The 15,419-nt window shown below is 36.6% G+C and overlaps 1 protein-coding gene across 1 annotated transcript in view; it reads right to left on the bottom strand.

The window, feature by feature from the left end:
* LOC150091724 (uncharacterized) overlaps window positions 1–15,419 on the bottom strand; it is a 515,450-nt gene that overhangs the window by 204,605 nt on the left and 295,426 nt on the right. The window contains exons 9-10 of the mRNA XM_090369463.1: window positions 13,399–13,678; window positions 184–275 (exon numbers count right to left, since the gene is read on the bottom strand). Coding sequence (XP_090225589.1) covers window positions 184–275; window positions 13,399–13,678 — 372 coding nt within the window. The remainder of the gene's footprint in view (window positions 1–183; window positions 276–13,398; window positions 13,679–15,419) is intronic.

Raw genomic sequence — 15,419 nt, forward strand, 5'->3', positions numbered from 1 at the left:
AGCCAAACATATTTCACATCATTTTAGAAAAAGATTTACAAATACTTGACAACAGTCTATTAGTTTCTTAAATTATTCAATAAAACCTGAGAATTTAAGATTACAGTATACAAAAATAGTACTCTATAAAGAATTAACATATAAATTTGAAACATTAATATGCATAATAGAAGACTAGCTTACCCACTCTGGATGATCATATTTTCCACAACGACCACATGGCTTGTCATCAGTTTCAGTGTCAGTACTACTTTCACTTCCACTGTGTGATTTTGCTATAGAAAGAAGTAGTAAATTAAATTGTAATTAGAAATAAGAGAGAAAAAGATATATCTAATAAATTATATTACAGTGAAATCTCTCTATCTATAATCAACACCACTGAGCAAGAAAAGTGTTCACTACACAGAGGAGCCCACTTTGCAAAGTGGACTGACTCCTCTCAGCAAATTTTAATAAATAACAACTTTTAGTAATCATATAATTAACTTTTAGTAAAATGAATATGGACTAAGCATTTCATTTTCTTCATTATGGATAATTAGACCCCTTACTAGTTTTAGTTCATATTCATTTCTCCTCACAGCAAATTCTTTTTAAGTAATTAGGATACAACCCCTCCCCTTTAACAAGTCAAAACCCCTCCCTTTTTGTGTAATACACCTATTGTCTTCACGTGTCTGTCTGTCTCTCCAACCTGCATGTAGTATGGATGGAGTTTCATAAAATTTTATTTAAAAATAACTAAATGCACAAGGCATAATATGTTAAGAGTAAGAGTTTAATATCTATATAATATCGGTGTAGATACACCATAGATAACTCTTAAGAAACTATGATGGTAGTGCAGGCGGCACAATTTGCTCTGTATCTCATTGTGCTCTTCCTTCACAACAAATTGCCATAATATTGCACTACCTCGAATAAGTAACGCTTCAATAATAGAAAAGACTATTGTTACTTATTCTCAGTGAGTACCACCACCTAAACGGCACCTTTTCAAAGCTATTGGCCTATTGTCGGTGGGCAGGTACCCTGGAATTGCAGACATGACAAGCCAGTTGTGAAGATAATCACACATGAGAGATGCCAAAATGCTTATATGATAATATTTAAAAATAACTAAATGCACAAGGCATAATACATTAAGAATAAGAGTTTAATATCTATATAATATCAGTATATTATATAGCTATTATACAGAGCAAATGATATCGGTGTATTATACAGAGCAAATGATGCCACCCACACTACCATCGTAGTTTCTTAAGAGTTATCTATGGTGTATCTACACCGATATTATATAGATATTAAACTCTTACTCTTAACGTATTATGCCTTGTGCATTTAGTTATTTTTAAATATTATCATATAAACCTTTTGGCATCTCTCATATTGTGTGATTATCTTCACAACTGGGTTGTCATGTATGCAATACCAGGGTACCTGCCCACTCACCGACAACAGGCCAATAGCTTTGAAAAGGTGTCGTCTACGTGGTGGTACTCACTGAGAATAAGTAACAATAGTCTTCTCCATTATTGAAGTGTTACTTATTTAAGGTAGTGCAATACCATGGCAACTTGTTGTGAAGGAAGAGCACAATATGAGATACAGAGTAAATGATGCCGCCCACACTACCATTGTAGTTTCTTAAGAGTTTATCTATGGTGTATCTACACCGATATTATATAGATAAAATTTTATATTTGCTCTAAAAAAAAAAAACTGCTGAGTCATACCAGATTTCATTATCAGGCCAATAGAAAGTAACTAAAGCAGTTTATTCTTGTAGTACAAGAATTTACTAACCCCAATATGGGTTAGTAAAGAATTTACTAAACCATACTGGGGTGTAGTGCAAAGAGCACTGTTTTAATATAAAGTAAATTCACAAGGAATGCAAAGAAAGTTTGCAAAAACAGCAATCATTATTATAATATCTCATATTGTGAAATCTTTCACAAGTTACTTAGGCTCTTTTGAATAAATAATGCTTCTCCAATAGAGAAGATGATATCTGGAGGTTGTAATAACAATACTGTTTTTGCAAATTTCGTTTGTATTCCTTGTGAATTTACTGTTTATTAAAATGTTCTTCCACTACCCATACCTGTTAATACATTCTCACAGTATAAAGCTTCAAAAGCCATAAATTGCTTCAGTTAATTCCTACATTTTTTGATCTCTCTCTCTCTCTCTCTCTCTCTCTCTCTCTCTCTCTCTCTCTCTCTCATATTGTGAAAATAAAGTAGAACGTTGATTATCCGAACCACTGCCACCCCTCAAAAAATTATGATATCTACTTTTAGTGCATCAGTTATGCTAAAATATTATTCTTGCCACTTAATGAATTCGTTTCTGATTATTTATTCAAAGATATATGCAATAGAGCATAAAAATAGTCTTAATTTGTCATTACAGGAGTAAAAATCAAATGTTGGCTTTAGCCACTGTGTGGACCAGGACAGTCTCCGGTGATCTTGATGCTTCATTGTCTGCTGTACTGTTGCTGGTTGTGAGTGCAGCAGTATGATGGGGGAGGGGGGTTGCTTTCCCTCAGTTTGCTGCAAGTCACTGCAGTGTTATTGCAGGCGTTTTGTTTCTAATCACTCAATGTTCATGTTTTTGTTTGTGGCTATTTCAAAGTGAAATACTGTGTCATTTTGCTTTTTAATATTAATACTACTGCCCCTTTGTGTTAATAATGGCAAAAGAAACCACAATGTGTTGTCAAAAAAAAAAACAAGGTGACAATTATTAATAGACTGGAAAAAGGCGAAACCGGTGTATCGCTTGCTAAGATTTTTAATGTTGGTAAAGCAACCATATTTGACAAAGAGCAGAAAAAATAAAATTTCGAAGTTTGCTTCAAAGTTAGACAATGAAAATTGCTCTAAAAAAGGAAAACTATGAAAAAGCTAGTGATGAGAAATTAGAAGACTTTATTTATGGTTTCTACAAAAGAGAAGTCAAGGTAAACCTATTTCTGGACCTCTGTTATGCAAAAAAACATTACAAATGAATCAAAAGTTTAAAAGCCCACCTGAATTTAAAGCTAGTAGAGGATGGCTGAAAAATTTCAAATCTTGCCACTGTATAGGGGAACTTGAAATTCAAGAAGCTTTATCAGGCGATGTCCAGGGAGCAGAAGCTTTTAAAGTATTTTCTGAAAATGGCAGAGGAAGAACGCTTTTCCAAGGATGACATTTATAATGCAGTTGAAACTGGTCTTAATTAAAAGTCACTCCCTCATAAATCACTTGCATCGCAATGCGAAATTGCTGCTCCTGGTTTCAAAGCTAACAAAAAGCATGTTACAGTTATGGTGTATGCAAATGCAAGTGGATAGCATGTTTTTCCATTGTTGCTGATTGGGAAATCCAAGAATCCAAGATGCTTTAAAGGTGTAACGTGGCTACCCAGCATTTTATTGAATTGGTTTAGCCAAGATTTTATTCCAAGTGTGAAGAGGCATCAAGAAAATGAGGGCAAAGCTGGTAAAGTTTTGCTTATTATCGATAAAGCATCATCCCACCCTACTCTTGAAAAATTGAATTCAATTGACAAGAACTTAATTTTCAGATTTTTACTGCCAAATGTTACAGTACTGCTGCAGCCAACAGATGAATCCTGTGCTTTTCAGTTATCTTTGTGGTCTACATTTTTGATGGTAATTCCTTTGTGTTTCCCATAACAGTACCTCTTACTTATATATTTAGTTTATGAAGTTTTTTTTTTTTTTGTTTTTTTTTAAGTTGTTAGCGCATCGGCTTCTGTGGCCATAATGCACCTCCCAAAGTTTTTACATTTTACTCTGATCCAAGCCAGAGATGGGATTCGAACCCGCGACCTTTGGGTTGCCAGGCAGGCACTTTATCCACCTGGCTAGCCCGGTCGGCAAGTTTATGAAGAGAAGGATAGTCCTTGAGCTGTTACATGACAGAGGATAGCCTGACATGTGAATCAATTAATTAAGAATCAATCAATTAAGCCTTCAATTAATTCCCCTTTCCTGTCCAATTTCATAGCATGGAGCTGGCATTCGCATCAGCAGCAATCAGAATTCCATTTCCATTTCTAGTTGGATATTGGTGCAAAAGTGGTCAGTAAATAATTGAAATCCACTACCCTCAATACTCTTAAGCAGTTTTTGGATGAAGCATGATCCTTAAGGTGAAAGGCAAACTGTCTTATCAAGCCAATAGTAGGCTGTTCAAAATATGGCATAATAGCTGACATGGAACCTGTTTCTAGCTCTGTCTTAATCCTTTTCTGTTCATGTTCAATGGTGTTGGAGAAATCCACGAAAACTCCTCCAACAGATGCTGGAGTTTCCTTCTTCAAATGGAATTTAAGATATGCATACAGAATGTCCAGATAGATTGGCATTTTTCTTCAGGGCCTGGGTAGAGACCATCCTGCAGACTCTGGAGATCATTAGTAGGACTATTCTTTGTGTTTGCAAAAGCCTTTTCATTTCTGTAGCCCCAAGCTCCAGAACAACATGCGATAATTGGAAGAAAAATACTTTTGTAGTAGATATTCAAGGTAAGGACTTTGAGGCCCCAATTATTAACAAGTAATATGTGCAATTTTGCCAGCTAGGTGTTTGATCTTCTCCTTTATATGGTCACAGTGTGGTAGAAATTATGTTCCATCATCCAGTACCACACCCAAATACTTGTATGTTTTCCCCATATTTGATTTTCTCATTGCTGTACTTAATGGCTGGGGACTGAAGATCATTCATGCTCCCTTTGATGAACATCTGTCCTGTCTGGTCTTTCGGGTGGACACTATAAGCTTGTTCATGTTGCACTATGTAGCAAGGTCCTGTAGGACTTCACTTAATTTTCGTTTGAGTTCTCTTCTTGAGTCTCTAACAACAAAAATAACAAGGTTGCCAGTATAGGTAATTTTCACTGTGTCCTCGTACGGTTTTTCCAGCCGGTCGATCCTTGGTCCATAGAGGACCAAGAATTGACATCTGGGGACAGCCTCCAGTAGTGGTTCTGGTTAGATTTTCTTTTTACTGTTATTAAGATAGCTTGAGATTAGCTGGTATAATGGTTTAGACACCTCAGCCTCCCTGAACCTCCCCAGGACAAACTACTACCATAAGATGTCAAAGGCCCTTTGAAGTCCACAAAGAGTCTGAGAGCATACTTCTCTGTATGTTTTGTCTCTAGGAGTTTTTGTATTGCATCTTCATCTTCTGTACTGTAACCTTTTTTGTACCCAATCATATAGATTTTGTTAATCCTTTTCCTTGATATGTATCTATAAATCTTAATGCTATAATATTTTCCAGAACTTTTCCTAACACTGGTACTAACACTATGGGTTTGTATGACTCCAGGCTATTTGACAGTTTTATCCTTCTTCAAAAGAAGCTTCTAAAAGTTGTGCATTTTTCCAAAGAGAAGGGAAACAACCCTTGGAAAGACAAGTATTATAAAGATTATTTAAGAGGTCTGGAGATATTTGCCATAGTTTTTTAAGAACGTCAACCTTGATAAGAACGGGGCCAGCATTTGTCAGATCTGGTGGAAGTGATTTCCTTGTCAATGGCTCTCTCGAAGGGGGCACTTTGATAAGCAAGGTCAGCAATCATCGTGTTGGTTTGAACATTTGATTGTGTATGATGCTGTCTAAGATTTTACCGATAGACTGTTCTCAAGGAAAGTTGCAAGTTGAGCTCTTATCTTTGTTAACACTTCTCCAAGGTGCAGTTTTTCAGTTTTACCTACACTTCTCCATACCTACTTATGTACCAGTCCCCAGGGGGTCCATGTTACCATCTCTTCTGAAAGCCACTCCAATGCATTATGCTTTTCCTGGTAAATGATGTTATGATAGAGCCATCTTTTTGTTTTGTAAATACCTTGAAGTCTTGTGATTTCTAGAAGGATGGTGTTAAGATCATATCAATGAAGGATAGTCCTTGAGCTGTTACATGTCAGAGGTAGCCTCTCATGTTGTGAATCTCCAGGTAATGGGCTGTTAGAGGTCTTCAATTAATTTCCCTTTCCAAGCTGTTTCATAGCATGGAGTTGGCATTCACATCAGCAGCAATCAGTAGGTCTATTATTTCCTTTAGCCTTCTGGTAAGTTCTTCTTGAAAGCCTCTTTTTTTTCTTTGGACAGTCAGAATTGCGGTCCACCATGGGACGTGACTGGGTCTCCTTCTTTGCTTGAGGATAGAGGCTTTAATAATCAACTGTTGAACAGCAAAAACCTGATGTTCGGCAGGGAGTGATTGTATTCTGTGAATTTTGTCCTTAGTAGCAGCTGCTCTGATTTGCTGAGCAAATGCCTGCAAGTCAGCCTGGTGTTATATCTTGTGGTGTCATTTGGGTTGTTCCTATATGTAGCTGTCAACTCAAGTGTTTTGTTGTAGGTTATAGTGTTAGCATCACTGCCATTCCATGAAGTGTGAACTTGGCAGTTCATAATTCTGCTCTGAAGGATGGTGTTAGTTAGGATTATATCAATGAAGGATAGTCCTTGAGCTGTTACTCGTCAGAGGATAGCCTCTCATGTTGTGAATCCCCAGGTATAGGTATAGGTATATATGTGAATCCCCAGGTAATGGGATGTTATGAGGTCTTCAATTAATTCCCCTTTCCTGTCCATTCTGAAGCTGTTTCATAGCATGGAGTTGGCATTCACATCAGCAGCAATCAGAATTCCATTTCCATTTAATGTCTGAACAGCTCCTTCCAAGTGCTCAAGAAGGGCTGGACAGGTTGATAGTACTTGTTGCAATGCATGTAGGCAGATATTACACAGGCTTGTCCATATTGTCTCTCTAAGCAAGCACAGGTAATGTGTGTATGTGCGCACGTGCTACACACACACACACACACACACACACACACACACACACACACACACACACACACACACACACACACACACACACACACACACACACAAGGCCTGTTATCTGTCATTGGGTAGACTGGACCAGTGTATACCGAGCCCTCTGTTTGTTTGTTATTTGGTTTTTAGGAGCATTAGCAACTAAGGCCATATTGCTCCGGGGATATGCGGTGGTCAATCCCTGACCTTTCCGCATCCTCCGTATTTGGGGATCACTGGCTCAAACCCCAGTCTAATCAAGAAGTGTGCTACGCACTGCTGCTCCTGCCCACCTGGCTATGGAGGTGCCTACCGATCCCTCTGACTACACCCTTATAACAATAAGGCTCCTGGAGACACAATATTTGAATATTGTGATCTATTATGAGTTTTGAACTCGATTCATAATAGTTAAGGATCTCTGGCAATTTAATTGGATGGCTTTACTTCCTGCTCCTAAAGTTGTTCTGTTATTATTATGTCCATTCATAGGCAGCCTTAAATTTTACTGTTTTCTGAACTCTTATTAGAACACTATGCATCTGTGGCCCATACTGGCACAATGACCACAGGTATCATTTTTATGCTTATGGCCATTCTGCCAAGAGACAACCTTGGTAGAATGGCCATAGCCGAGGCACTTAAAACAGCGAGTTAATGAAAAAATCTTCTTTAACACTGTGTACTGTATAGTCTAGATACAATTTCTTACTTTGATCTGTGAAGGCTTTTCTTAGAGGGGCCCATGACTTCTATGATCGAATTTTTTGTGGACCTGATTTTTGATGTTGGGAATTAAATTTTTGTCGATTTCTTTATTTCCTCCTCTGAAAATCCATAATCCTTCAAATTTTTGTTGCATATATACCATTCAGCAAATCTATCTTGGTATACTTGTGTACATCAAATATGATCATGGTTGGTACCAGCTTTTTTTGGTAGGTCTACACAGTAGTTTAGTTCAGTTATTCAGTTAGTTCAGTTATTCTCTTACAATCTTTAATATTTGGTAAGTCTTTCTGGGTAGCTGTCTCAATTATTATTCTTTTTTCTTTTCTAATGGATTTTATTTTCACTTCCTTAAGGTCATTTTTCAGCTTCTCCATGATATTCTGTTTCGCTGCTTTGGGTGCTGTTTTCATCAGTGGTCTTTATAATGACCACGTAATTAGCATTGTTTCTAGGCAAATCTAGTCTGTTTATATATCTGTCTTGGTTAACTCTAGGGCAACAGACAGCCATAGCCTGAGCAAATGATAAAGGTCTTTGACTTTGCTGTTCGAGCTGTTTATTTGTCAGTACCTTTTGTGTCTTTAGTACACTAAATGCAAACAGTGTATAGTGTTTAAACATCAAGCAGCACAGGAGGGGAGAGGGTCATGCTCATAGTTAAGGAGCATGTTAAATCTAAGGCAGTGCATCCAGTTGACAAGGGTGGCCAGCACAATGTTTAATCATTTTGGTTTGACAAAAGCACTGGGAAAGCAAAAAAAGACAGTAGGAGTGTGTTATAGGTCTAGTAACAATTAGGAGTATAACAAAGAAATAGAGTAGGCCAGTAAATCAGAATGTCTTATAATTGGGATTTTAACCTTCCAGATATTGACTGGAACTTGTGAGTTTTTTTATTGGATGACTGTTTCTACAACAATAAGTTAGAGAAGAAACACTCTTGATCTAATTATCAGCAGTGGCTCTTCATTCATGAAGAACCTGCAAGTAAAAGACCCTCTGGATTATAGTGATTGGAGTATGCTAATGTGGGACTTACTTGAAGACATAACTACTGTCAAGGGTAAAGCGAAGAGCTTTTGCTTCCGTAAGGGCAACTACAGTGGTCTCAGACAGTTTTTAAATTCTATAGAGTGGACCATCTGGTGATGTTACAAAGAGCAAATTCTAAATGGGAAACATTTAGGAAAGTAATCGCAGAAGCTACTAGGCTTTTCATACTAAGAAATACCATTCCAGGTTTAGACCTAAACCGATGAGACTTTCACCACAGAAGAAAAATGCATCAAATGCATATAAATTATCAGGTGATACAGAAGCCTATGGTAGATATTCTGTAATCAGGTCACAAAGAAGGCTATGCAAGCTATGAGAAGCCTCTGGCAAAGAATGCTAAGACCAAAAAGAATGCTAAGACTAAAGATTTCTTTATTTATATTAACAATAGCAGGAAGAGGATTGAATCACACTGGACGCTTGACGACAATGATTTAACTGCTGATGATCCTGCCCAGGTTGCCGAAAAACTGAACAGACATTCTGCATCTATATTCACACGAGGTATTTCTTATTGAGGGGAATTTCAGAAGATCATCAGAATCTAACAGGAGGCTAAATGATTATATGATAACTTAGAGGAAAGTGGCAGATGAATTGTTGAAGCTCAACACAAAAAAGTCACCTGGGATGTATCCAATTATATTAAGGGAGGCAGCATACAAGTAAGCAAATCCCTAACCATAATTATGAGAGCATCTCTGGATTCAGGAGAGATCCCTATGTACTGGAGATATGCAAATGTATTATTCCCAATTTACATAGCAGCATCAGTTAATTTAATTCTGTTCTGGGGAAAATAATGGAGTCTTTGGTTAAAAAAGTAAGGCAGGATCATCTAGACAAATCCATGCAGTTACAGCATGCATTTGTTAAGGGGGTCATCTTGTCTGACCAAACTGAGTGGATATTATAATTCAGTAACAAAGGAATTGGATGCAAAAAATAATTTTGATATCATATACTTGGATTTCAGGAAAGCTTTTGATACCTCTGCACATTAAATCCTGCTGTACAAATTGGAGCAGTGTAGCAGTAAGGGCAAGTTACTGCTGTGGATAAAGGCATGGTTGAGTGGGAGATGACAGAGATTGATTATTAATGGACAGTTCTCTTCAGGGACTAATGTTATTAGGGGATTCCCCACCCCAAGATTCGGTGCTAAGCATTATTGTTTTCTCTATTCATTAATGATATTGATGAAGGTATAGCAGGTTTAATTTCTAAGGCTGCAGATGATACTAAGATTGGAAGTGAGTTGTTAATGACAGCAATCAGGGTAAATTGCTACAACAAGATCTAAAAAATTAGCATATGGGCCGAGAAATTGTAACTGAAGTGTAACATTGACAAAGTACTGCACATGAGTAACAGTAACCCCCAGAATAATGTATGCCTGATATAGCTGAGTGGTTATTAGCGAGAGTGCAGTAGCATGCGCTCTTTGGGTGGACCGGAGTTCAAGCCCAAGACTGCTAAATACGATTAATGTTTGTATTGATAATTTATTATAAACTCCACTGACCTGGTGGCCGTGCTGGAGTATAATCAAGAACTGCGTGATACTACACTCAGGATGGTGGAAAATGAGAGACCTGGGGGTAAGAGTAAATGAGAGACCTGTAGTCAGATACAATGTTCTCTGAGCAGTGCAGACAGGCTGTCAGGACAGCTTATGGGGTTTGTCTATGATATACAGGAACTTTGCTAATAGGAAAGTGATCATCCCATTGTATGAGGCAATGGTTGGGCTGCATCTTGAATACTCCATACATGCCTAGATACCTCATTTTAGGAAGGAATTATGCTGAAATAGGTACAGAGAAGGGCAATGAGATTAGTGAAGGGGAAGATGAGGGGAAGCTTTTCTCTCACCAGAAAAGCTTCAGTTCTGTAAATTGCAGTATTTTGAGACAAGGCACTTTTGAAGTGATCAGTTCAAGGTTTTTAAGGCTTTGAATGGATTGAACAAGGTCATTGCTGACGGCATTGATATTGATTCTTCCTCTTGCTCAGACTATGCAAATGGGGGGAAGGGGTATAAATTCGGACTGAGGAAGGATGGTTGCAGGATAGATGTGCAGAAGTTTGCCTTAAGCCAGTGAGTGTTTGACTGTTGTGACAAACTTCCATCTGGTGTTATAGAGGTTTGCAGTTTGAATAAATTCAAGGAAGAACTATATAAATTATAGGAGGGGTATGGATGTGTGATGTGGTAGGTTTTTCTTTTTTTTGACTGATGGTTTATAAGTTTGCTTCATGGGAGTTAATTGAACCATCAAAGTTAATTATGAGGACATCCTTCAACTCGGGACAGATTCCTTTGATTTGGAGAAGTGACAAATGTATCACCAATACATAAAGTGATTCTAAGAGCAAAGTCAGTAACTACAGACTGGGCTCTCTGACTTCAGTGGTAGGAAAAATCTGAGAAGCAATGATTAAGAATGCAATCCAGTGACATTTAAATTGATATAGCATTCCTAGATGCCTCATTTTAGGAAGGAATTAGAGCTGATGGAATAGGTACAGAGAAGGGAAGTCAGATATGCCACACAACATGGTTTTCTTAAGAGAAAATCAGTGATGGCTACTAAGCTTACTAAAGCTACTTTGAAACTGGATGTAGGAAACAATTTCAACATAGTTTATTTGAATTTTAGCAAGGCATTTGATTCAATCCCTCATAAGAGGTTACCGTATAAGCAGGAACATGTTGAGATTACTGGGAATAATTCTAAGGTGTACTGCAGGGCAGAAGGTTGCAATTGATGGATATTCTTCAGTAAAGCCAGAAGTGGAGTCCCATAAGGATTGGTTTTCAAATCACTGTTACTTCTGAGTTTCATAACTGACATCGAGGAAGAGATAGAAGATGTGATGTCAAAATTTGCATATGACATAAAGATCGGCAGAGTGGTTAATAATCAGTGCCAAGCTCCTTCAGAATGATTTGAAGAGGCTGCAAGAATGGTCAGGAAGGTGGTAACTATGTTTTAATGCAGAAAATGCAAGGTCTTACAATTGGGGAACAGCAAGTCCAAAAATAAATTACACAATTTGTGCTGTTGAATTAAAAACAGCAGAGGAAAAAAGGGATCTAGCAGTCCTAATATAGCCAGATATGAAGTTTTCTGAGTGTTTTAATCAGGCAGCTAGGAAAGTCCATGTTGTCCTATCTACAATTTATCAAACATTATCCTGTATCATTAGGAAGGTCATAGTCCCACTGTATAAGGCAATTGTAAGACCACATTTGGAATACTGTGTTCAAGTATACAGACCTCATCTAAAAAAAGCCATTGAACTTCTTGAAAGGGTCCAAAGATGGGGAACTTGCATTGTGAGATCGGCAAAAAGGGCTATCACATGAGACTGATAATGTGGGCAACAGAGCTTAGCAACCAGGCACCTCAAAAGTGACCTGACTGAGGTTTATAAGGCTCTGAGAGGGGTTAATAAAATTAATCAGGGCAGAATGCCAGGACTCAGAGGCATAAATTGAAATTATAGGGGAAGATGTTTAGACTAGATTGTAGAAAGTTTTCTTTTAGCCAGTAAATTGTTGACTGCTGGAACAGGTTGTATTTGCAGGTAGCTGAAGCTGAGATTTTGAATAAATTCAAAAATCAACTGGATAGTTACTTATGTGAGGAGGGAAGAAAATAATTTGTATTTTCTTATCCTCATCCCCCCAAAAGTTCAGCAAAAGCCTGTGGCTTCATTGAACTATATTTATTACATTATTACTATTCCTTGCATCACATGCCACTAATAATAATGATGATAATGTTTTTTCTTTTAATCATGAAAAAACTTCATTTGTATTAGCAACCCTAAAAGGGGAGGGATCTTCATAAAAAACCAATAGTGTATGCTGATAGTTCACTATCAACAGATAGTGAAAATTAAAATATTGTTTCAGAAACAGTATAGTAAATAAAAGTTTGCAAAACACAATTGTGTTGCTTTTCATTGTTATAACAACATATTCATTAGCCATTGAAGTGCACATAAAACCAAAACAGTAAATAGAAATTGGAGAATCGTGTGTTAGGAGGAGAACTTATCCAATCTGATTGATTTCTTTTCTTTTTTATTATTATTTTTCTTTTCTTCAAAAGAGGGCAGCATTCACATTAATTAATGACCTCTTTTACAAAATCTCTCCTCTGTCAGTCTCACAAAAGTTCCTCTTCCTGAATATCTCTTCTATAGATACCTCCATAGGAAATGTTCTTCTGAATTGTAATCTGTAATTCCCCAGTCCGAACACATGCTACAACCATTCACTGTCCAACTTCAAGCTCACAAAACCAATGTTTCCTCTTCCTCATTTATCCCTTCTACTTCTGTTCTCTGGAACAACTTTCTTTCATGTATATTTTCCTGAAAATTACAATCAACGGGAATTTAGTATAAAGTCAACATGCACCTTTTCAATCTTCAATGCATGTATGGTAATAAGTACTAAAGGATCTAATGCCTTGTGTTTGAGGTTTCCATAAAAAAAAATGCATACAGATAAATATTTAATATATTTATAACAAGAATTAAAAATTCTGAAATTAAAATTTTACAGTTATTTTGGTTATTTGAAAAAGAAAGAAAGAAATTTCTTTGTGTCTGCTTTCATTTACACTAATAGATATATCAAAATTATAAAAGAACATATTAAGTATTCCATTCCCTAAATAACATGACTAAAAAAAATTGACGTGTGTGTTTCCCCCCCTCCCCTACCTTTTTTTACAGTTCTGGCTCTCCGTATTATAACTGGTTCGGCATCTTCATCAACATCTTCACAAGCAAATTCATCTTCATTATTGTAGAAAAGTAATTCCTCTTCCTCCTCCTCCTCATCTTCCTCTTCAGAGAATACTTCTTCTTCTTCACTAGTTGTTGATGACTCTGACACATCCCAAGGTTTGTGGCCTTTTCTTCTGATATGGTGTTGCCTTTTCTTTTTCTTTTTTTTAAGTTCCCTTTCATTTTCTTTTTCTTTTATTTGCTCTTTTTTAATCTAGGTATAACAGAATAAAATGTCAATTTTTCTCAGATTTAAGAAATAACTAAAAGGAAAACAAAAATTGGTATAATGGAACTCAGCAATTCAGGAAGCAATATTTATTCAGTTAGAGTGAGTTTGTAACTCTCAGTTCCCTAAGTAAAACTGATGCTATCTCTACAACTAACTTAAGACACGACATCTTAAGACCAGGATGAGTGAATGATGACATTCACTCATAGTGCCTACTTACCCATTTACTGACCAATGAGATGCCAACATGCACCGAGGCTGTGTTCTGTGTAACAGCTTACATTTTAAATAAATAGCAAAATACTTCTCCATTTGGAGCAGTGCTTTTCATTTAAGCATGTAGTACAGTACCCAGGCAAATTGTAGCAAACCTAGTTTGCCCACAGCTATGTACAAAACTGAGGCTATTGTCCTTACCTGTTCAATTATGTTATAAGGCATTGCTTAACCTTTTATTTTATAATAGATTGCAGCATAAAAATATATTTAAAATTTGGCAAAGGAGATCACACCTGTCAGCCATTACTGTCTGCTTTTGACTCATAAAACCTGATTGTTTTTTTGGAATTCAGATCCAGAAGTTAATGAAATTGAATAAAGTGAAACATAAATAGAAAGTAACATCAGGGACCACATGATAATATAAACTCACAAAGGAAAGTGTTAAGTGAAAAGCTTTTTTGGAAGATAATATTAGTATAATAATAAGAGGAGTTTACCTCAATATAGTGCGTAGAACACTTCCGTATGACACCCTCCAGAAATTAAAATGGAAAAAACGAAAAAAAATTGACAACTTACCGGTACATTAGAGTAAAATATAAATAATTAAATAATCAATTTAACACAATTCAAATCAATTTAAAACAATTAAAAATCAAATTAACGCAATTAAAAGAATCTAATGAAAATATTCAAAACGATTTTATTATAATTAAAATAAAATAAGATAATATTATAATTAAAAATGGAAATAAAGTGAGATAAATAAAAGGAGAAGAGTAGGACATCAAAGTTTTTTCTTTAAGATATAAAATTATTTCAACAGCATCAAGTGGTAGATGACTTTCATCAACCAGTGAAATACCACCAATTTGCTTATTGGAGGCTTCAAGTGGTGAAACCCATGTTTAGTCTCTAGAGCAAAGTTTCCGGCACCCCCCTCCCCCCATACTTCTCCTTCAACCCATGCACGGTACTAAGTACTATAGGTTTTGATACCTTTTGTGTTTGGGGTTTTCATAAATTAAAAAAAAAAAAAAAAGAAAATAATTAAATGCTTAATTAAAAAGCGAACCATTCAGACACAATAATATGTTTACATTTATGTACTTAAACTGATGTACATCATTTAGACGTCATGTGTTAGCACTAGGGTAGAGGCATACGATGCAAGGAAGCAAGCTTATGTAGCATCAACCAAAAAAACCCTCCCATTTCACCCCTCCATTCGTTCCAAATGCCTGTCCAGCTCAGCCTTAAATTTATTAAGCCATTCTTGGTAAGAGCACTCTTTGTTCCCCTCACCAATCTTGCTGCACTTCTTTGTACTTCTTCTAGCAACTCTACATCCTTCCTAAAATGATGCCTCCTGACCTGTACACAGTACTCTAGGTGTGGCATGACCACTGCCTTGTATAACAGGATAATCACCTCCCTGTTCCTGCTAGCAAAATTCCTATATATCATTGACAAGACTCCATGACCTGCTCTGGCAGCCCAT

The sequence above is a fragment of the Mastigoproctus giganteus genome, chromosome 1, assembly GCF_048544385.1.
Source record: "Mastigoproctus giganteus isolate SK-2022 chromosome 1, ASM4854438v1, whole genome shotgun sequence".
In the NCBI taxonomy this organism is placed as follows: Eukaryota; Metazoa; Arthropoda; class Arachnida; order Uropygi; family Thelyphonidae; genus Mastigoproctus; species Mastigoproctus giganteus.